General features: G+C 38.6%; 1 protein-coding gene and 1 long non-coding RNA gene across 2 annotated transcripts in view; one reads left to right on the top strand and one right to left on the bottom strand.

Moving 5' to 3' along the window:
• The window catches only part of LOC117943770 (potassium voltage-gated channel subfamily D member 3-like), a 68,064-nt gene extending 45,943 nt beyond the window's left edge, over window positions 1–22,121 (top strand). Inside the window, exons 3-7 of the mRNA XM_034870101.1 lie at window positions 8,282–8,444; window positions 13,371–13,472; window positions 18,214–18,306; window positions 19,523–19,776; window positions 20,402–22,121. Coding sequence (XP_034725992.1) covers window positions 8,282–8,444; window positions 13,371–13,472; window positions 18,214–18,306; window positions 19,523–19,776; window positions 20,402–20,645 — 856 coding nt within the window. The 3' untranslated portion in view covers window positions 20,646–22,121. The remainder of the gene's footprint in view (window positions 1–8,281; window positions 8,445–13,370; window positions 13,473–18,213; window positions 18,307–19,522; window positions 19,777–20,401) is intronic.
• On the bottom strand, window positions 456–17,636 carry LOC117943771. The gene is made up of 4 exons (XR_004656431.1): window positions 17,626–17,636; window positions 16,681–16,683; window positions 13,415–13,420; window positions 456–593 (listed from the first exon to the last, which is right to left on the bottom strand). It is a non-coding gene; the product is annotated as an uncharacterized LOC117943771 (long non-coding RNA).
• Window positions 22,122–22,980: the final 859 nt, after the last annotated feature.

Below are 22,980 nucleotides of genomic sequence, written 5' to 3'. Positions count from 1 at the left end.
GACAGTGCTTGCTTGGGAAACCTTCCCTGGGTACATAAAGGTTAAGAAGAACTGCCTTTATTCACTGTTTTTATTTTCTGCTTTTGTGCAGCTGTTGGTCTCTCATACATCATCCTCAGATACACCAGCTTTATTCATGCTTTTAAATAAACCCACCGCTGTTAGGGTCATGTTTTAAACTGCCCTCTGTGGCAGGTTAGTTTGCTCTGGATGTTAACTCTCCCTGTTGAGATAGACCAGCCTCTAATTTAAACAGGAGCTCACATAGGTCATGATGGATGGGGCTTTCTTCTCAGTGGCAGCAGGTCACACAAACTAATATCTCACATTCCTCGCAGGGCTGTAGCAAAGGGTTTAGAAATTAGTTTTAGATTTTTTTTTTCTTTTTAAGGTGCTTATTTACCAATTTGTTTGCTACTTTCTAATTCTACTCAATTACATGTCAGATGGAAATATTGTACTTTTTACTCCACTCCATTTATTTGACACATTTGACACATAGTTCTTTTGTTATGCTTCAATGACATGATGCAGTACTATACTACTAATTTACCTAGTAGTATACAAAGTATCTAAAAATGGCTCTGCACTGACTTCAAGAATTATTTGTTTGTGATGAAAACTAAATAATCCATGTTCTATAATAATATAACATTTTGAAAGGAGCCATTCTGCATAACGAGTAGACTAAGGTGGATACTTTAATTACAATGCCCTCTCGTTGCCTCTTTGTTTGGGGGATTGTTTGAGTACCCGGCAAAGTGGATTGACATTCTCCAAAATCTGCACTTGTATCTACAATGGGATTATCTAACACTGAGTCTAGTGGCATACTAGCAGAGCCATTCCAATTCAAGGGCAGATTATGTAAACATCATGCAAAGAGATCTTGCTGTCACACAGCAAATGTGTGTTTGTGACAAAAAGCCATTAGGATTTGGCAGTTTACCACATATTCAGTAGTTTTATATGAATGTGTTATAGTTAATCCTTTAAAGACATAAAAGGATTTTAAATTGTCAAACTTTCCATGTGCAAAGCACTCACCTACATTTACAACTGTTTTCTTGCCTTTGATGTTAATAACTTGGATGAATAAATATCCAATTAAATTGTGCTTTTTCAGATCAATTTAACCTTATGAGGGGGAATTTTCTTTGCACCAGTACAATAAGGACATTTGGACTAAGCAGGTTCTCTTCAGTCAGCGAAATCCATCTGAAAAACCATCCATGAGTTGGTAGAATCATTGATGACTTGAAACAATAAATCCATAATTAGTTTGCCAACTTTGAATCAATTGTCCCAGAGAAGCGTTTGATTGTAGAAAAAGTGTAATTGAAGAGGACTAATGACCTCAAACTTGGTACAAAGTGAACATGAGATTAATGGGTTTGCCATTTACATTATTCCCGTAACTCTTACCTCGCACTGCAGCAGCGGCATATTCACTTTTGTAGAAAAGTGAAAATCAAAAGTTAAAACATTGGAAACTTAAGCTAGGTTTATGCTCGCAGTAGGTGCACAAGCCAAAATGACATCATTTTGCATGAAGCACAAAGGCTCTGCAAGTATGGTAGTTTCATGAAAATCGATTCAAACGAAATACGTTTGGTCTCATCGGATTTTATCTTGATCGATATACGGCTTATGCAATAAATGCTGATGGAAACATTATTTGCAACCCGCCACAAAACAAAGAAATAGTTTTAGGTATTTACACCCAGTATTTCCGCTCGGTTTGCACACATGACGGGTGTCAACAAAGACCGATGGAAGTGGACGAACAAGGAGAGAAGAGACTTTTTGAATTTAATTTACTAGTAAAGTATAATGGCTATTTTAGATTGAAGAAATGGCCAACAAAGGTTATGAGAAGCGTCGTAACCTTTGTTGCCCATTTCCTCCGGAGTAAATGGAAGGGCCTCAAACAACAATACATGTCTCGAAAAAGAGAGTTGTCTCGCAGCGGCACATAAGCACTATTACAACATGTGCAATATTGATCATTTGTTGGTAGACGACGCGATCCAATTTGTCTAGAAAAACTTTTATCACAAATGTTTGCTTGAATGTTGTACATTTCAGTGCGAAAATGAATGGAAACACCTTAAGATGTCTCAAATCAATTCAATATACCAATTTGAAGGCAAAAAGCATGTGACGTCATTACGCACAGGTTTTTATTTGCTTTAAAGCCGTTGGATGGAAACACTCTTTCACCAGCTTTATTTGCATGAGTTTTTATTCCCGAACTTCAGATAATTTGATTGACAAGTGAATGGAAACTCAGCTACTGACTGAGTAGAACAGAGACAGAGAGCAGCGGAGCTTTGGCCGCTAAAATGTGATATACACCTCAGACCCACAAAAATGTGCAAAGTTGCACTACTTTGGACTGTCTTTGACTTTGTTTAAAAAAAAGACAACTCCCAAATTTAAGGATGTTTCAAAATCCCACACATGCAAAGCACAACCAGCTACAGACAACGGGTAGACAGAGCATGATACAGGCTGTCCATCTTGTAAAGCGAGACGTATCTGTAGGTGTGTCCGTTTTTGGTGTGACGGTAACCTGCACATCACATGCGGACGCCACATGCAGAATGCTTTAGAACAGCAGGGGGACTCTTTTCCTGCTATTGTATTAAAGGAGAATTCCTGGACAATTTCAACACGTATCTCTGTTGTTTGTAAATTTGGAGTGCTGCCAGTAGCAAGAACAAGGAAAATAGTCGGTGCTGCCTACACCGAGTTATCCTCCTGCTAGATTAAGCAACAAACAGGCTTGAACAGGGCAAGTTTTAAATGTGTTTTTAGCCTCTAAACATGTTCAAAATGTCTTTAAAAGTGCTAATTCATGTGAAGTGATTGCTTCTGACTGAACACTGTGAATTTGATTGCAGTAGATGTGACAGAAAGGCTTGTTTCGACTAGTGTGGACTTTACCAGCAAACAGGAAATAAACAGAGGTATGGATTAACACAACTTTTATGCCTTTCTGTCACATCTACTGCAGTCAAATTTGGCATGGTCACTTGGAAGGAATCACTGCACATGGCTAGGCATTGGTAATGACATTTTGAACATGTTTAGAGGATAAAAACACATTTAAAACTTGCCCTGGTTAAGCCTGTTGGGTGCTAACTCTAGCAGGAGGATAACACGGTGTAGGCAGCACCAATTGTTTTCATTTTTCTCTACTGACAGCACTCCAAATTTACAAACAACAGAGCTATGTCTTGGAATTGACTGGAATTGTCCTTTTAAATGGAGTTTGCAGAACATAACGTAATCTCTCCTTCAGAGTTCTGTGCAAGGCAAGAAAATCTCAGATTTGAACTGCGCAGACACATCAATTTTCATCAGACTCCCCCTTAATTAAGTCTTCTGCTAATTTACAACACTAATAACATTACTGTCGCCAAAATATCCCCTCAAATCAAATCTCCTACTTCACCGTTAACCGTTGTCTGTCTGTCTCTGTTTCTCTCTCTCTCTCTCTCTCTCTCTCTCTCTCCCTCTCTCTCTGTGGGCACACACACGGTCTGGTTCTTGTGGTTGATGAACGCAGATATGTGCTGATTAGCTCTCATAATGGGCCATTTGAGTGCCATGAGTCCATGAGGCTGTGTCTGATTACTCCACATTGTCATTGTCATATTTTGTGATTAGTCTACATTCTGAATCCCACATTTTCTGTCACATAAATACAGTAGTACAATGTCTTCTCTGATGTAGAACTAGCCTACACTGTAAGTCAGTAGTAGGCTATACAGTGGAGGTGCAAATTAAGAGGTTTGGGGTCCTTCTGTAAGCCATTTTGGGGTACAATTTGGTTTTGAAGAATTGTAGAAGAATTCTACAAAAAACAATACCACAGGCTAAGCAATTGGCCAGTTCCAAACAGGCACATTTCCAAATGGCACTGCACTTATTAATGATTTCATGAACTTATGAAGTGTTTCTTAAGAATGGTTCTATAGTCCATTAAATCAGCTCTGGGACCCATTTCAGCTGTAGCATTATCAGCCTACATTGACCCTCCATCTTCAATCAAAGCACCTGCTGGGCTGCGTTCTCCACCACTTCATATGTTATCTGTTGATTTTATCCAGCTGTTTATTTTTTTTCAAGTAGACCCCAACAAAAATGTGTTGTGTGTTCTGGATTCATCCATAATTAACGCTTTAGAACTATTATTGACCCCACTTATCATTGCTGCAGCAATAATTCCAATGGTTGTTGTGCATTTCAAGTACCAGCTGGTAGGACAAATTAAAACATGTTTACACAAAGTTAAGTAATGCTAAAGTCACCGCATGGACTGCACAAAACGACACTAATGTGGTTTGACTGTCTAATGCGTTGTACTGCTGTAAATTCATGCACAAGAATATGACACGGCAGAGGGTTTAAACCTGAAATCCATCCTCGTGGCTACGCCTATGACTGCAGCCAGCGGTCTTTATTGGAAGACATTTTGATCATTTTCTTGGCATTCTGAAAATGACCTTTGTAATTGGAGTTTATATTCAGAACGGTCTCAAGTTGGTCGGACAAAATCCTACCAGCTCTTGACACCTTGTGTGGATTTTCTGTGTGGGTTGTTGATAGATTACTTAAATGTCCGGTTACAGGTTTTCTGAGCATTTTCAGGACGTACAGGTGACACATCTTCAAGAATTAAGTAAAAATTACAAATTCCAGTGTAAGCCCTGTACACCTGAGCAAGAGTAACACAGCCCACCCCTCCATCCCCCTCCCTAATGATTAAAAAAACTAGTTTTGTCTTTTAGCTGCTCTCATTATAACAGTTTGTAATGTTCTTGATCACAGCTTTATCAGCGTTTGACTTGGTTTGACTCTGCCACTTTTAATTCTTCCTCCCATGAACAAAAATCATTCAGCCGGATTGATTGCTCTGGTTTCAATGGGCCTTTTTTGATGCAGTACGTCCAATCCAATTCTGTTTTACTTGATGCTCATCACAGATCTATGAGCAGCACCCCGTTTCTTCCATGTCTTGTGAAAGCAACCGCAGACTTTCTTTTAATGATGAGCAAAACAAGCAAGAGATTGGAAAAGGTAAAACACATGATTGAATAAATCCCCTCACAATTGATTTTTCCACCTGCTTAGTCTTCGGTTTCAAACTGTGGCAGATGGAAAAAGCAAAGTAATGAATCCCTGTAGAAGACCATTTACCGGAGAAATAGCCGTGCTGCTGTGTTTCATGGCCTTGTTGCATCATTTAACTACTCTTGCAGGCTTTTCTTGAATAATTCATTGTTTACATAATTTACTCTATACTGGCCTGCCTCATGGTAGAACCTTTCTGAATACTGATTTGAAAAGGTTAACAGCTGTTGTTCTGCCATAAAGGCAAACCATCTATTCACCATATTTGCTTATCTAGGAGACGAGCACCTTCCTGACCTTCAGTGTTTTGTATTAATACACAAATATTTATATTTCTCCCTAATTAATCCTAAATTTAAATAAGAGATTGTTTCTAACTCTTGACATTTTGACTGATTTTTTTGTTTTGTTTTGTGCAGTTTATTTGACAAAACCCAAATACAGCAGTAAACAAATACAAATACATGAGACATTGTCAGGAATAACACATCATGTTACAGGATTTATTTACATGTCCGATGTGAACTAACTCACTGCAAAGAGCAACATTTTTAATATGCCACCAAATCGCAGTTGTAATGATGTTTGACACATCACATTGGGTATGTATGGGTATTGGGTGTCAAACATTATTACAACAAAGCAGTCAGTGACACAGCCAAAAAGATGTCATCTCTCCTCAGCTGACAGACTGTGAGTGGAACGAACTGTGAAATGATTTGTCTGATTGTCTGGCAGCCGGGAGCAGGACTCAGTAACAATAACAACAATCCCTGTGGTCAAATCTCCTTTGCTTGTTAATAAGCCCTCATATTTCTGACTCTCTGCCTACTTTGCTTGCAGTTCACATCAGCCTGCCTGCTATGAGTTTTTAAACAACATAAGACATTTTCAATATATTCCTTGTACTTTTTGCTAGATTGCTTTTGCTAGATTTAGACCAGATTTTTTGACTAGGATCAGTTGATGCAGGTCAATCCTGTGTATGCCAGAACTAGGAGAAAGAAGTATAACATTAATTGCAGTCTGCATCATCTGAGCTCCTCTTTCGTTTGCAGGAAAAAGTAATTTTCAAAAGAGGATTTGAACAACATCACGTTCTTCCCTCTTGTAAGTTGTTCAGGCAGAGCAGAAGGCTGGGTTTGTGATAATCCCCCAGCTCTACAATTTGTGTGTAGTAAACAGGAGGTAATCTCGGATTATGGCGCTTTTCACCATAGAGAGTGGGAGCTTTGGGCCAAAAAAAACAACAACAAATAAACCAGCCTCCACGTCTGGGCAGAGAGCGGCCCTCAGTGGTGGTCAACAATGCATGGTGCTTACCTGTCAAGAGTCTTATGTCGAGAACGCAGTGGAGAGGAAACTCAGAGGATCCAAAGAGGACAGAGAGAAGAGAAAAATTGGCTTTTTCAGAAGTGCAAGTGTTAACTTTGGAACTTTGATGATCAAAGTCAAAACCCATACTTTATCTGTTTTTTAAAAGTGGCCCTTGAGGAAATTAGTGTGTCAAGGACTTGGTCACGAGAACTGTCTCTTATGCAGAATATCCACTTCCTCTTTCTTGCAGTCTTCATAATTTTCTGATTATTCTGTTTTTCTCTCAAAATGGTAGCAATCATGCGCCAGCAACATTGCTTCACATTCTACCAATGATGGACTGGGATCAAAAAACGGCCCTGGCATTTGCAACATACCGGCCCTATTTTTGTCAACAACCTAGCTTGGAAATTGGGAACTCTGCCTTCCGAGTGAATCTTTCCACGTACCTCGCTGCAGTATACTCTTGAATATTTGTGGCTGCATGCATGAAATAACTTATCAAAATTAACCAAAGAAAAATTATCAGTAGCGGCCCATAGGGGTCCTTAAGGGGGCAGCCCTTCTGTCATTTGCCCGAATTCCAGATTGCCAGACCATCACTGCATACCACTCCTTGATCCTGTCAGTGGCCTCTCAAGTGTCTTTTTCCACCTGCTTACCAGCTCATTCTCGAAGTCTGTATTTTAAAATCCATTTGTTTTACTACACGCCATCATGGCCCACAGTCTCGGCCAGTGTAATAGGGCTGCACAATATGAGGAAATTATCTAATTGCAATTATTTTGACTGATATTGCGATTGCGATATGAGTCACAATATTGGAGGGAATTTGTGCATCATTATTTTCACTGAAAAATATTCAAATCTAAAAAGTGAAAATCAGTTATAGTGTGATTTTACGAGGATCTGTGCAAAACAAAGATTTGTACAGATGCAATTTGTAGGCCGGAACGTCTCTGCAGCACCACAATACTCCATTCAGAATGGTTTGACACATATTTTGCCTCTGACAAAAAATGGGGGAACCACCTGTGATATTGCACCCCCCATCGCGATTTGGATATTGCAGTCCTCCATATTGCGATCTTGATAAAACTAGTTTTGCAGCCCTAGTCTGTAATCATTCCCTTGTTTTATTTGTATAACAAATACATAATAGTCATAGTTCCAGTTAATATTTTTATATTAACAAAAGGTGATGTCAGTGATGTGTGTGTACAGCTCATAAAGGGGATTTTTGCATTTAGCTAATGCAATATTGGTTGGATTTTTTGCAAAAACAAATTCAAATAAAATCACAAAAGTAAATTATGGTGCTTTCAAACACAGCCTAAGTCAAATCAGGGGAACTTCTTCTGACTTCTTTTAAAATAAACAAATTTGTTATCATGTCCTTACAGATTACAAAGTACCTAATTTGTTGAGCACCAGAAGCTTTGATGCTTTGATACATGATGGCAATCACTTCGTCCCTGCTGATCCATGTTGACCCTGAGGTGTTTTTTTTTCATCTGCCACTACATTCATATGCAACCAGAATCCCTGTCTTGACTTGAAATGGGGGCTTCCGCCGCTCTTTTGATTCTTTATTTTTGGACGTTTCTGATGAGTGGCAGGCAGTATTAAAATCAATGCTTTGTCTACAGTAGCAGGCCCCAAAATGTCAAAGTGTATTCAAATACTCTATCCTCTCCAAAGGTATTTTTCATGCACAAATTGCCTAACAAACAGGTGGATGGATACATACGTACTGTATCCTAAGTCAACACCATATATCTCAGTATTTTGTCTAACCTTTTCTCATCTATCTCATTTCTAGGTATGGAGACATGGTGCCAAAGACAATCGCCGGGAAGATCTTCGGCTCTATCTGCTCCCTGAGCGGCGTGCTGGTGATCGCTCTGCCCGTCCCTGTTATCGTCTCTAACTTCAGTCGCATCTACCACCAGAACCAAAGAGCAGATAAACGCCGTGCTCAGAAGGTAAAAGTCAGTTTCTTTGTTTCATCCCAACAGGGAGATTCAAGAGTGATGTGTGGGATAAATAAGCTTGTTTTTGTTGAGGCGTGTGCACATACATATTACCGGACCATTAGGAGTGCACGCTTTTCTAAAAGGCTAAAGTACCACAGGATTAATAGCTGTTATTACATTAATGAGAATAAATGGGAGGCTGTATGTGTTGAGTAAAACGCTGGGCTGGTGGATACTAATGGTTATGCTTGAGAAACTTTTAGAATGTCTTTTTATATATATATATATATATATATATATTATATTTTTAGATCCTTAACATGATGAAAGAGGGTAATAAGATCTTGATGACTGATACATTTCTTTTTTTATCAGAAGCACAGATGACATTTTTCAAATTAAACTACAGGTGATGTTAAAAAGGACTGACCCTAATTACACAAAGGAAGTGTTTTGCCCTTCACACTCACATTATTCAAAATCCTTCTACACATGCACACGCCCTTTCTCTCTTTCTTACTCACACACAGCCACATACACACACACACACACATATACATACCCTTCACATTCAAGTACTAAATTCTAGCTATCCACTCACTACAGTAACCCAGTGGGCTTGACCTTTCTGCCAGGCTAGATAAGAGTGCTATTAAGTTAGAGAGCAGCTGCTCATAGCTAATTGAGGAGGGAAAAGTCTGGTTTGAATCCTTAGTGATATAACAATCCTAGGTGGCGGCTTTCCTCATTAATATATTGCTTTAAATCAGCAGAGAGTTTTATTAAGTTTTAACTCAATGGAATGAACTTATTTGTGCCTTCATGTGGTCTAGTTTGGCTTAATTTGACCAGTAGGCATAAAGTAGTTGGAGAGGTGGCCTCTTGTCTCTCATAGATGGGTAAGATGTGGTTAGATGTTTTATATCCAGTAACTTCAAATTTTTCTATTGTGTTGCTGGCGGCTACAGCAATGCTACATGTTAAGTTGTAACATAACAATGTGGGTAGTATGCATATATGATGAGTGGTGTGCATTGTGGTAGTTTTAGTTTTCTACCTTGTGAGCTAAAGCAAATGCCACAGCCCTTTTTCTGTTTTCTGGTCATGTAGCACTAATTTCAAAGTCTTTCTACTCCTTAGACAAACCAGTTTTATGAGAAGGCCATAAATGAACCATTCTTGAACTCAGAAACGACAGGTAGAGCAGCAGTAACAATTTTAACACCTATGATTGAAAGCCGCTGAACAGTTAATGAATAGACCTTGTTCTGAAATGGGTTTTCTCAACTTGCTGTGTCCAAAGTTGATGATTGGCTTTGAACCCAGCTACTAGAATTGTTTTAGCATTCATTAAGATAGATATAATATCTTTGTAATCTTAACCCAGAGTGGGACTGCTTTCCCAGGCCAGGAAAGTACAACTTATTGTACGCTGTTTTTGAATTGGAGAGCTCAGGGTGCAGGAGCTGCTTTGCTGGATTGGTCTAATTATCTGTACTTACCTTGCATCAATGCCAACAACTGTAATAGGTACGCAAGTCACCAACCCATTCACTGTGCACCTTTTGAGTTGTTTTTATTAATGCACAAAAAACACCTATCATAGCTAAATGTGCCCCTTGTTTTCCGACTACCTTATTAGTTTGAGAACAGGAAGAAAAGAAGAAAAGATTTGTTTTATTTATTTATTTATTTACTCTGCTCATCATTTGTTCTTTGTCTGTTGTCCATCATGACTAAACTTCCCTTTCTCTTTAGGTCTTATTCATCTTCATTCTTCTCTACCAACAGTTTGCTCCTGGCTCCCATTGCAATTATGTAGTCATCTGGGGATTTGACTTAACAATAAGGTCTTCTCATGTACTCATTGTAGCTTCACAGTCAGAAGAAGGTAGAGAATCTAAATTGGATTTAATGATAGTCGTTCTCTACTAACTGCATAGTGTGTGTGTGTGTGGGGGGGGGGGAGGACCTTATGTTCAGTCACCCACAGACCCACAGGAGAAACAACCCCTGATACGAATGTGATAAGTTGAAAAAGAAAACTAGCTAGAAGAAGACAGGTTTCTTTTTATTTCTGATGGAAAAAAAGCGGTGAGTGTCAAGGCAATAAATGGACTCAGGTCACACCGGTAATGGGACAGCAAAGTCAAGTGGAGCCGCGCTGAGAGATGGCAGGTTGTCGAGGAAAAAAAGGCCGAAGACGTGAGGGCAAAACAACATGACAGGAGCAAAAGAGTAAAAAGAGAAGGAGGTCGGAAATGAGTGAATCGGGGAAGGACAGAAAGAGAACAATAAAGCAGAAAGTCTGAAAGAGAAAAGGTGAAGGTAAAGGTGGTGAACAGGCCATGCCTTTTTCCCTGTACTGCTGCAGTCTGGCTGTCTGACTGTCAGTGGTAATGTTGGAGCATATTGGCTTCATTTACTTGGTCAACCAAGACCGCAGAAATATCTTTAAAAAAAATAAAAAGAATCCACGATCACAGGGCTTTGGACAGAGTGTCCAGGAGGCCCATTAGGCCTGTCTCTGAACATACAGAATTTTTTGAGTAATTTTCCCTTTCTCCAGCCATGAAAAACTTCCTCATCACCCTCAATTGTTGGCCAGAAAAAAAAACATCAATGACACAGATTTGCACTTGGTGACATGTTCCCACTATGAGCATGTGCACTTGAGTTTATTTTAGTCAATCCCATAGAGACCATTCGCCTGCTGTGAATACTTGGTAGAGCAACACATTTATGTTACTACACAGCTAAAAATAGTCCCCAACAACTGCAGTTCATGTCTGCTAGGTAACAATTACCCAGCTGTTACTTTGGTACCTTACTTCCTACTTTGCTTCCATCATAATTACATACAGCCATTAGAGGGCTCTGCCTAATAATAAAATGTAAATATGTGTCATAATTACCACATGTACGAAACACCTATGGAGTTGTTTTTCGACACAGGACAGTCTTCATTAGACTTGTATCTTGTGTCTCAAGGCTCTACCAAACTTCTGTCTTGCTCATACCTCTGGACTCTAAACAAATGCAGAATTTCATCAGCTGGGAGTAAAGATTCCTTAGACAACTATTTGGGCTCAATGGACCATCAGAGAAGACAACAAACTTTCTTTTCTTGGGTCAAGTCGAGCTTTTGATCAATAACAAAAGTTCATTCACACTCTAGCTGAAGCTACGTAGAAAGAGGTAGTCAATGGTTGTCTTTATTTCCCCTCTTCCTCTCCATTTCACATACTGTGCACGTACATACACAATCATTACTATTACATTGCAGTCTCCAGCATTCCTCACACCTTCAAATGTATCTACAGTCTGACAGATCATTTCTGAAGCATCCAAACTAATTGCGTTACATTTGATTTGGTTCTGGGAAGCAGATATTGCTCTCCCTGTCTCCTGTTTCTGAAATGCATTTATCAGGGTGATAGAGATAGCAGGACAAGGTTAAAGAATTATCCCACCTTGTTCAGAAGCACTTGAGGCAGAGGTATATCGTAGAGTTGTCCTAATATGTCTCTTCATTTAAGAAATTCCCAATGCAATTTCTTTCTCATTTCCTGTCTGCCTTGCTCTGTTCCGTTATCTCATTTATCTTTTTGCTTCAGCTCATTGTAGATAAAGAGGAGCTGGAAAGCAGGCTTTGAAATTTAACACATTTTTGAATTAGCAGACTTGTGCATTGTTGTAAACTCCTCAGCCTCTTATGGGCAGAATCCATAGGTTGAATTTGCTTCATTTCTCAGTTATGTTTTTAAGTTATAGCAGTGGTGTTCTCTAATTGTGTTTTGCTGATAGTTTATGGTTTAGGTTAGCCTATTTTGAAATAATCAAAGTAAAACAATTTAGACTGTGGACTCAAAGATAATTTATTTTTTTATTGTTTATTTGGATCCTCAACAGCAACAACAAAATGGAGGTTTCCCTTACCGGAGTTTATAGAAATAAACAGAAATGGATTAATGTTATCTACGGTATCAATGAAACAAGAAAAAGCTGAAATCTTAAATCACATCTGATTACATCTATGTGAGATTAATCGTGTTTTGTTTCAGGAAGTTTGTGAAGGAAAAGTCAGCTTTTGATCTGATTCCGCACTATATCTGCTCAAAAGTATGTGGACCCCCCCCCCCCCCCAACTCACAATTACTTTCATGATCAATTAATCTGATTGACAAATAATCAATGAGTTTTATATATAAAATGTGAGAAAATAGTGTATAACTTTTATGGTGTATAAGTCCCATGGTGGAATCTCTAAACAACTTGTTTTGTGCAAGCAACAGTCCATAATCCAAAGATAACCAGTTTTCTAAAACCCAAGACAACAGAAAGCAGAAAAGCTTCGCATTGGAAAAGTTGGAACCGTACCAGAGAATGTTGGTATATTGTGCTTTTGCTTGAAAATATAATTTAATTAAACTAGTTGCCAGTGAATTTTCTGTTGATCGACTAATTGATTAATAGACTAGCTGTTTCCATTTTCTTGTTTACCTTTTGGTCAGGGGCTCTTTGTCATGGGTTGGGCTAGGCCGTCACAAATAAGCAAAATACTAAAATATAGATATTTTAGAAAATAGTTTGTTTCCATCTTCCTCGAAAAGGTTTGGGCCCTTTGCTGTTCCAACATGGCAAAGCTCACGCTTACAAACACGGTGTGGGATAGGTTCTGCACTGTCCTGTCTGTCCACACACTGTTGGCCATGTAATGTAAATGGGGAGTAGTATCTATAGTTCTCTTCAAGTCTTTATAAAATAAATTTTAAATTGTGATTGTTTAAGAATTACTGTAGTAGCTGGGAAAATCTGCAGAGCTTAGGGGATGAGTTGGTAGATTCCAACCAATAAATACTGCATTAGTCATCTTCTGTAACCCCCCCGCCACCCCTGTCTGATGCTGTGCCCTCTTCTTCTTCTCACGCCCAGAAAGCCAGACTGGCTAGGATAAGGATATCCAAGTCTGGCAGCACCAACACCTTCCTCCACAACAAACGCAACGGACTGCTCAATGAACTGCTGGAGCTGACGGTGAGAAAAACCCCTGATCCTCTGACCACGCAGAACCACCAACAGTAAAGTGGGCGCGATGATTACTGGGAAGTAATTTCAAATGTGTTTATTAAAATGACGTGAAATGACAGCAGATTGTAATTCGTGATATTAGAGATTAATCATTTGTTCCTTGTCAAACACCCTTCTGCTAATTATGTTAGTTTACTGCAACTCAATAGCTTGGAATCAGCAACTTCACATAAATACACACACACACACACACACACACACACACACACACACACAAACATGACAAACAATTACTGCTATAATAAAGCGAAGGACAATTTGAAGTCATTTAGAGGCAGAAGTTGGAGTCATTACAGCCTGGTTGTATACAGGACAGAGGTGGTAGCAGAGGAGTTATGCCAATAATCCCCCATGCAGGCTTTCAGTGTAATTACACAATTGACTTTTCTTAGTTGTATTTCAGTCCTAGACTTGATTTAATCCACGTCTGTACAACTGGAAAAGTCAGACAACAGAGGTGTTTTTTTACTTTGCTTGCTTGTTGTGTGTTGTGTCACACTTGGTGATGATTAGATGGTTAGCACATTAAAAAGGAGGCTTGAAAGCTGCAGCAGTGAACAATGAGGCACTTAAATCCCACACTAACAGACTCCTGTTCCTACAAAAGTTACAAAATGTTTCAGTCTTTCTTTCCTCCTCTCTTTGATCATAGACAACTGCAGTGTTGTTATGTTCTTGTCTTTACACGACCATACCTTGAACCTGCAATAATTTGTAATTTGTTAAAGTTGTAAAAACAACACTTACATATTATGTGAGGGATAATGTAGCGTAAACTTGTTACAGTAGCAAACAGTTGAATATGCACACATCCAGCAGACACAAACCAACATTGGCATTTATTTTAAGTCATGTTTCTGACCACCTGGCAAATGTAATGTACATTCACTCTCCTTTTAGCTCTGTTTTTGGTCCGTACCTTCTCCTGATGGAAATATCTGGCTTTAAAGCTGCTAAATGTTTTAGCTGCTAAATGCTTTCTAACTTTGTCTATCTGCTAATTGGTTCTAAGCAGGTATTGTAGGCTACATACATTAAAGTCGCTTTAGAGAAATTGTTCAACATTTTGAATAGCATGCTTATTTGCTTTCTTGCTTAGAATTAAATCAGAGCAATCCCACTCTCATATCTGTATATAGAACCTTAGCTAGGCAATTTGGCAATTTACTTGGTTTAGCGTACAGATTATTATAAACAAGTGATACCGCTAACCTTGTTCCAAAATAAGCCTATACAAGCAGCCTTCACTAGCTCACTAACACGCTTTTTGTTTTCTACATAAACACAATTTTTTTTTAAGTTGTAGTTTTACAGCTAGTTTGTCCAGGACCATTATGTTGCTAAGCAATCAATAAATTTGCACAAATTACACAGCAAATAGAGTAAGACCAAAACCTTTTTACAACCCATTCTCAGTTAGAATACGTAAAATACAGTCGTTTGGACAGTTGCTGTCCGTGTTTGATGCGACGATAAAGGCACCCTTTGGCGTGTGTGTAGATTAAACGTACTGGGGAGAGCAGCATCTAAGCCGCTTTCTTCTTTAACTGGTCTGTTATTCCTGCGTGTCACAGAACCGTAAGCCCACCCACGAGCCTTTCCTTAACCTAACAGTATCACGTGTTTTATAACGCTAAAGGAGACGACCAAGCGCGTGTCATATGACGCATCAATAACAAAAACAAAGGCACTTGACAAAGCGTCCGTGTTTTACAAGATAGGAGTGATAATATGTTGTTTTTAAAATACCGTATATCTGTTGTATGAATTGAACAACAGTGATACAATATTAGTAGATTTCAGAGGTTAACTTTTGGTGTTTTGTTTTACTCTGGACAGAGCCAGGCTCTGTTTTCCCCTGCTTTATGTTTTTATGCTAAGCTAAGCTAATTACCCCCTGTCTATAACTAACTTTCTACTTTTTAAAGTAAGAAACCGCCCATATAATCTTCTCCACTTTTTACTCGTCCCTTTTTTTCAACTCATCGCTATCATGGAAAAATGCGTACGGTAATGCATGAGCAAATTGCCTATATCCTTCCCATCCAGTCCATCACTCTTGTTTTCAGTGACACACTCCCCTCCTTGCAGATGGATGCTAAAATGCATTTGGATCTAATCAAGTCCGGTGTGAAAGCACATGGGTGTCTGGAACTGGTTAGAATTATCATATAAATGCCATCTGTGAGTACTGAGCGACCCACATCCCTCTGCATTCTCTGCATGTGTGTGATGAGGCTGCCAGAGTCCTGCCGCATCAAATTACGGTGGTGTCACTGCTGTCAGTCAGTCGGTAGCGCTGCTTGGGTCTGGTGTGGGAGTGAGTGGCGATTTATATGACAAAAAGACTATTTCCATCATAGAGGGTGATTTATTGATAATTCTGTCAAGTTGTATGATAACCTTGCATAGAAAGACCTTACAGCTTTATCCCTTTAGGTACTGTTAACTAAATTGTCACTTGACAGGAGTGACAGGATTTGTTGTGACATGCCCTCGCGGTTAATGCCCAATCACTGTCCACATCCAATTTTTTCCACAGCGGTTTAAACAAGTGTGGAATTTTTTTCATTGACAACAAAACAAATCAGAACCTTTGTCATACTGACTTATCAATGTATATCATGAACGCATTTTCTAGAAAATCAATTGAGAAGCTGATGTGAATGTCTGCTTTTGACAAATACACATTCATGCAGGAACCATATACAAATCCAATACAACTATGTAGCAGATCTGCATACTGTTGCCACAAGGGTCTAAATACACCTAGAGATTGACCTACAGTACCACAGTATGACAAAGCCCTGTATGACCACATTTATGTCAACTCACATAATATATTGTCTTATCACCCACACCTGTTGGACCGTTGTAAGTTCACTCACAGAAACAGCTTTTGAATTGGAAAAGAACCTCACGACGTGTCATGAGACAATAGAAATTTCAGCCATTTTCTATAACAAGGTCTCTATTTCTCATAGTGGGTAGTGCTACAAATTAATGAGCATTCAGTATCTCATGGCAATATGGGCTTTCATTTTATATTTACAACATATCTGATAAATAACACTGATCTAGGGACCATGTGCTATGTATCACAACTGAACAGTCAGTTACAGATCTACTCATAAAATTGGCTTTTAGAAAATACAAACTCACTGGATGGTACTCTTCTTAAAACTGGGGAAAGCCGGTTAATGAATTGTATCTGCCCCGTGATTCGGATCCTCTCCAAAATGTAACGTTTTTTTTCCTTTGCCCATGCTTTACAGTTCCAACAAGTTGGAAAATTCATGAAAATTGGACGAGTAGTTTTTTCGTAATCCTGCCCGACAGAAAAACAAACCAACAGACAAACCGAGCCAAAGAAATAGCCTACTTGGCGGACTTAATTCTGCAGTAAATTTCATTAACCATGATACATTTTATCCATATCAGCTGCTCCAACTTACATTATTAGGTAAAATTAAAGAGCCAGTCATTCTCCATCAGCAGTTGACTAAACTGACTTCCTTTCTTTACTTCAGATACAATAACAAGATAAGAAAAATGTCCTCAGTGAGGTTAAAACTATCAGGGTCACATATCCAATGGGTTCTCTCAAATCACCTTCTTTTGTCACATGAAAATAAACTTGACACACATTTCAGTCTCTAGTGATACAATGTATTTGATATGGCCTGTGCCACAAGGCCGATTAACACGTTGAACCACCAGAAGATGTAGTTTTCTCTTGCCCTCATCGCAATATTGTTCATGTGTCTGGAATCTGAATGAGAGTCCTTGGGCTGGATCGCCACCCACCCAAATCCTTTGAGTAACAATGTGCGCTGTGGGCAGGGAATTAATTTGTTTTCAGTTTTCATGTTTTTTGGCATTTGTGATGACTTTGAGACTAAGCTTTATTAGAGCTGGAGCTTTGAAACCAAGTCCTGTTTGGATACACACCAAAAATGGTTCCATAAGTTTTTGTTTTTCTCAACTGTTCTTTTTTTTCCTCTTTCTGAAGCTTCATACATCAAAAACGGTTCAGCTGCCTGGAGCATCACATGATGCTCAATGGTATCTACTTAGATAATTAAGTAAAAGAGCATACAACAAACACTGTTTTTAGAATTGTTTTAGTTCATTCAACTTAAAGGGGAAGTTGTTTTGCAGCCTGCTTGCATTAGGAACCAAACTAAAGGCTAATACGCTATTAAGTAATGGTACAAAGGATGCACAATGAAGAGAATTAATTATAAATAAACCACTTGCCAACGTTTAGGCATCAATTCACACCAAGCAGATATGTGGTGCACTTTGTAACTAATTGGCTGGTAAGTTATTGGAAAGCAAACAGAAGGCGTTGTTAGCTATCGGCTCATAATGGAAATGAGGATGAAATCAACAAGCACAAACCAAGATAGTCCAGTTTAAATTGGTAGACACAAGGCAGAATAAAAGAGCCACGTCTGACTTTTCATTACAGATGACAAAGAAATTCATATCCATGAGTCTTTTTGTGCACACAGAGTGAGGGGCTTTAATGAGTGAACAGGATACCGCAACAATATTATTTGTCAACATTCATCAACTTTAATAAAAAACTTTGTGTGTGTGTGTATGTGTATGTGTATGTGTATGTATGTGTGTGTGTGTGTGTGTGTGTGTGTATGTGTGTGTGTGTGTGTGGCTTACTAAGGACACAGAAGAGGATGATCAGAAGCGGACTAAGTCCACCTCTCTGTTACAGAGCCAACATCACCACCTACTGCACTGTCTGGAGAAAACCACTGTGGGTAGTACACTCAAACACTTCTCTATCTTTGATTCCACTTTTAGCATTAAAGATCTACCACACCACCTACAAATAGGATATTGTAAACACATCTAAATCATTATTTAAAGATTGAATCATGGTGAAATTAAGGTTTCACCAGTGAAAAAGACTTGATTTGTAATTGGTTGAGGTGCAACTAATCATTCAATATTTTGTGTAGGACTACTATTAAAGACTATTTTCATTATGGAGTAATTTCTCCATTAATTGAGTAATTTGGTTTGGTATGTTAAAATTTGATAAACGCCCATCACAATTATCCAGAGCGACTTCTTCACACAGTGCTTTGTTTTGTCCAGCAAACATTCCAAAACCTCCAAATTATTAAAAATAAATGTAAGTACTCATATAATTAAAAAGCAAAGGCAGAACATTTTCACAATTGTGAAGCTGGAACCTTGAAATGTTTTTGTTGTAATAGTTTGGAAAAGTTGGCAATTCATTTTATGTCAAATGATTAATCGACAAATCCTTTCAACTGTTCTTGTATTTTTGTATGCTTTGTGTCAAAAAATCTTAATTTGTAAAGTAACAAGTAACTAAAGCTGCGAAATACATGTTGTGGAGTGAAAGTATAAAGTGGCATGAGAAAAAAATACTCAAGTAAAGTACCTCAAATTTCTACTTAAATACAGTACTTTAATGTACTTACATTCCCCTACTGGAAACCATATACTCAACCCACAACATGTAATAAGCATTTGTATTACTTTCCTATGTGTATTGCTCCATGGTATTATATATATAATTATATGACATTTGGACCTATATTGATTGTCTGGCGTGGTCGAGTTTACACACCCATTATTAATTACTATATAAACTTTTGTGCTGCTTCAAGAATGCGTGTTGCTCTTCTTTGTATTTTTGCAGGTTCGAGTAACATTTTATAATCTCTCTCAAAAGTTACCTTGTCAGAAAATTATACTTGACACTGACTTACACTGTAGCTCCAAAGTCCTCCAGAGCATATCTAAAACAGAAACAACTTCTTGGTAAAAAAAAAAAGCCTCAAAACGTTTATATAGTATTCACTAGACATTCCATACAAGAGGTAGAGGTTGATCATTTAATGAATTAATTATAATTTGTCTGCACAGTGATTTGGATATTCTAATTCCCATGAGTCAGTCTTTATTCTGTTGACCACCATCTTGTTTGTACTCTCCAGGCTCATGAGTTTGTGGACGAGCAGATGTTCGAGCAGAACTGCTTGGAGACAGTGCTACAGACCTACCCGTCTCCCAGCCCCTCCATATCCAGCCACGACAGTTCTGCGGGTACCTGCTGTGGCCGCAGGGTAAAGAAAAACAGTCCTCTGCCCAACGCCAGCCTGCCCTCCACCTACACCGTCCCGTCAAACCAGTGCCCCCTGCAGGAGCTTAGTGCCATGCACATACAGTGTGGCGACCCACACACTGCCAGGTAAAGCACAGCAGAAACACACAGCAGCATCAGAGAGAAGACGTATCCCGGTTGTTTGCTGAATTCTGCCAACTATGTGATGGGGAAATAGTTTGCAATTTAGCTGCTCACAATATTTCCATTTTAAAAGGGTCAGTTTACCCAAAATAACAAAAATACATATTTTTAAATTTGCGCCGAAGGCTGTAAAGCTTGCAGAAGGTTATTATGTGCCAAGGTTTTGAGAATATGAAACATAAAAGTCACATTTGAAAACCTAATTAGTAGTGTGTCCTTTTCAGAAATGACATCCTGACTCTGGTTATTCAACTGTATTTCTTTGGTTAGAAATGTTGAAATGAGAAAAATCCCATTAGGTGGCTTCTATGGAATAGTGAATTTACAATAAACAGAGGATTTTGTCTGTCCAACCTCCTTTAATTGAGGGAAAGATGAATGAAATCAATTGTAAAATACGTGATTTTTGTTCAATGGAGAAGTCTTGGGGAAAAATATGCCTGTTATGTACTTCATTTTGTAGACAGTGTTCAAGATTACATGCTTCATTCACTGACTGCACAAAGTCTGTGTAGATGCACATTATGAAGTATGTGGTCTCTCTTACTTTATTTTTCTCCTCCTCTAGTCGTTCGAACCTCAACCTGAAAACCAATGAAAGCAGCAGAATCAACTGCAAAAGCGGACGGATCACCACAGCTATCATCAGCCTCCCATCACCCCCCGCTTTGACCCCTGATGGCGATGGCCTCCGCGGGCCCCCACAGAGGAGGCCACCCCAACTCCCACCCCCAGGTCACCCTGCAGCTCTGAGCATCCAGACCACATCAAGCTCAGCTGGCACCAACATCATCAAAGTCTCTGCACTGTGACTCTTTGGCTACCGGAGTAAGGAGTAGAGAAACTAGGAAGAAGAAGAAGAGGACGCACCATGTCTCGTCTCACAGGGTCAACAGGAAGAGCGCTGTTCTCCAGAGATGATGTGGAGGTAGACGATTGTAGATATGTGAACCGAGAATCACGCACTCGTCATGTCGTGTATGTACTATAGATACGGACAGAGCCACTGCATTTCTAATAGTTTCTAACAGCAGTACAGATGTTTTACAGCAAGTACCATGGAAAAGATTGAAAGACATTGTGCAATTAGCATATCCGTACATCAGCAGATGCTGTTCAACATACCAGAAATTCACAGTAAATTTAAAGTGAATTTGCAGTGAAATAATGAAAAGGATATTTTGTTCACGTTTGAAGAAAGGTGGAGAAAAGTGTTAATCGGTTTACTTGAACTTGATGGGTCTCGCTTGTGTTATGTGTTGTTTGTCTTAAATATTTTGAAGATAAAAAAAAAAAAATTCTCTTTCAGCATCATTTGAAAAGTCACAGTACCTACGATGCTGCTAATATCGCTTTTGTTTTTGACTGTATCTATTCATCATATCAAACACTCAAACCAAACTGTGTTTTTTGTTTGCTTCCTGTTAAAATTTCTGACTGGAGTTGGACTACAGGGAGTGAGTCTGACTGACACTGTCTTCATGACTTATAGGTTTTAATACTGAGGTGAGACAAAGTAGTAGTTCTCAACCTGATAACCCTCCACCTGACCACAAAATAACTTACAAGTAAAGGTTTTATTATTTTTTTGATTAACTAATAAGGCCAGCTTTATTTTCTAGTTTTCCTTATTGTCAACAAAGCACATGAAAAGATCACAGCACTATTTCAACTTGTCTCTCACAACTGTCTCACCTTTTGACACTCTCTGCAGTGGCAACCAAATGCTGCTCCAACATTTCAGTTCTTTGGGAGTATTTTGAAAGATCTTGTCATCTACTGATGTGTTTTTATGAAGGTTTATTTCAGGCGTTGGTCTACACAGGCAATGTTTGTTAGGAGGATCGAATCATTGTTGATTTTGGTCATTAGATCTGTTGGGAAAATGAGAGAATGTTTCCAGCCTTAACCCCTCCGTGAGTAATGACATATGTCTAGTATGTGATCCTGTGTATATACTGTACATGTGAGGCTTTTGTTCTGAGGAATAAGTAAAAGCTGCAGCTGTTATGCTGCCTCTACTCGGAGAGTGTCGGAGGCTGAAAGGGAGATGGAAAAAACAGACAATCTGTGCATTGTACATGACTGTGAGTGGGCATTTTAGGTATTGAATGCCAAAAAGGTTGCTCACAATTGTCATGTTGAACAAACACCCCAGAACATTACAGGAAGACAGCCAATTCATGTTCAATCCAGCTTTTTTAAGCTAAAACTGAAACTTAAAAGCTACGTGAGTATTATTTTTAGACAACTAAAATCAAGAGAAAAAGGGTAAAATATGCAAATACCCAAATTGTTTTTTTGGGGGATCTAGTCACTCTTGTTTTGGCTGGAAATCTTATTTTGAAATCTTCTGTCTTTTTTTCCTTTCAGTAACTTCTAACAAAGCCCAAGTTGCTTTCACATTGTGTCTCGAGTTAAACAATCAATCAAAAGATATTATTTTACAGTTGGACTACAGTGTGTTCATTTCCCTTTTTAAGTAATTATTTCTAAATTTTAAATGTACTTTAAAAGAAAGACAATAAATGATAATACACAGGAATAAGCTAGTTTGTTTGACAGAGTAATCCCAAGGTCCACTTTGAATCAAGTGTTTTTTCATCAGCAGATCAGTTTTTGCTTAGTTGTCATGGAGACAGAAATGTTGACATGCATACAATTTGCTAAAACAGCATGGACAATAAGTCCTAAAAGACAAGTTCTGTGGATGAAATAACCGCTACAGAATGCCATCAATCTCTATGACAACTGAGCAAACTCCATCCGCTCATGAAGACCGTGTGATGGTTGAAAGCATCATCAAAAGGCCCGAAGAGGACCTTGAGCTGAGTTCTGTCAAACTATTTTGAGGTCAGTTAAAATCTTTGAAGCATAAGGATAGGCGAATAATAAGCAGCTGAATCATGATGATCTCAAAAATTCATTCTATCATTGAAGCAAAATAAATAAAAATAGATTTTTGTCCTTATCTCCAACATTAAAATTGTTTATATACCTACCTGCTGCACATTGTTCATTTGAAGTTGATAGATGCCTGTTGTTTGGAAAAGTGTGTTACTATGTTATGGTGGTTATCTGTATAAAATAAGCATTGTGTTTATTTGTCTCCATTGTTTTGCTAAAGTGGAAACTATGAATACAAGT

Source organism: Etheostoma cragini, chromosome 4, assembly GCF_013103735.1.
Source record: "Etheostoma cragini isolate CJK2018 chromosome 4, CSU_Ecrag_1.0, whole genome shotgun sequence".
Lineage (NCBI taxonomy): Eukaryota > Metazoa > Chordata > Actinopteri > Perciformes > Percidae > Etheostoma > Etheostoma cragini.
The sequence above is the reverse complement of the archived record's forward strand: the minus strand, read 5'-3'. Positions and strand labels throughout refer to the sequence as shown.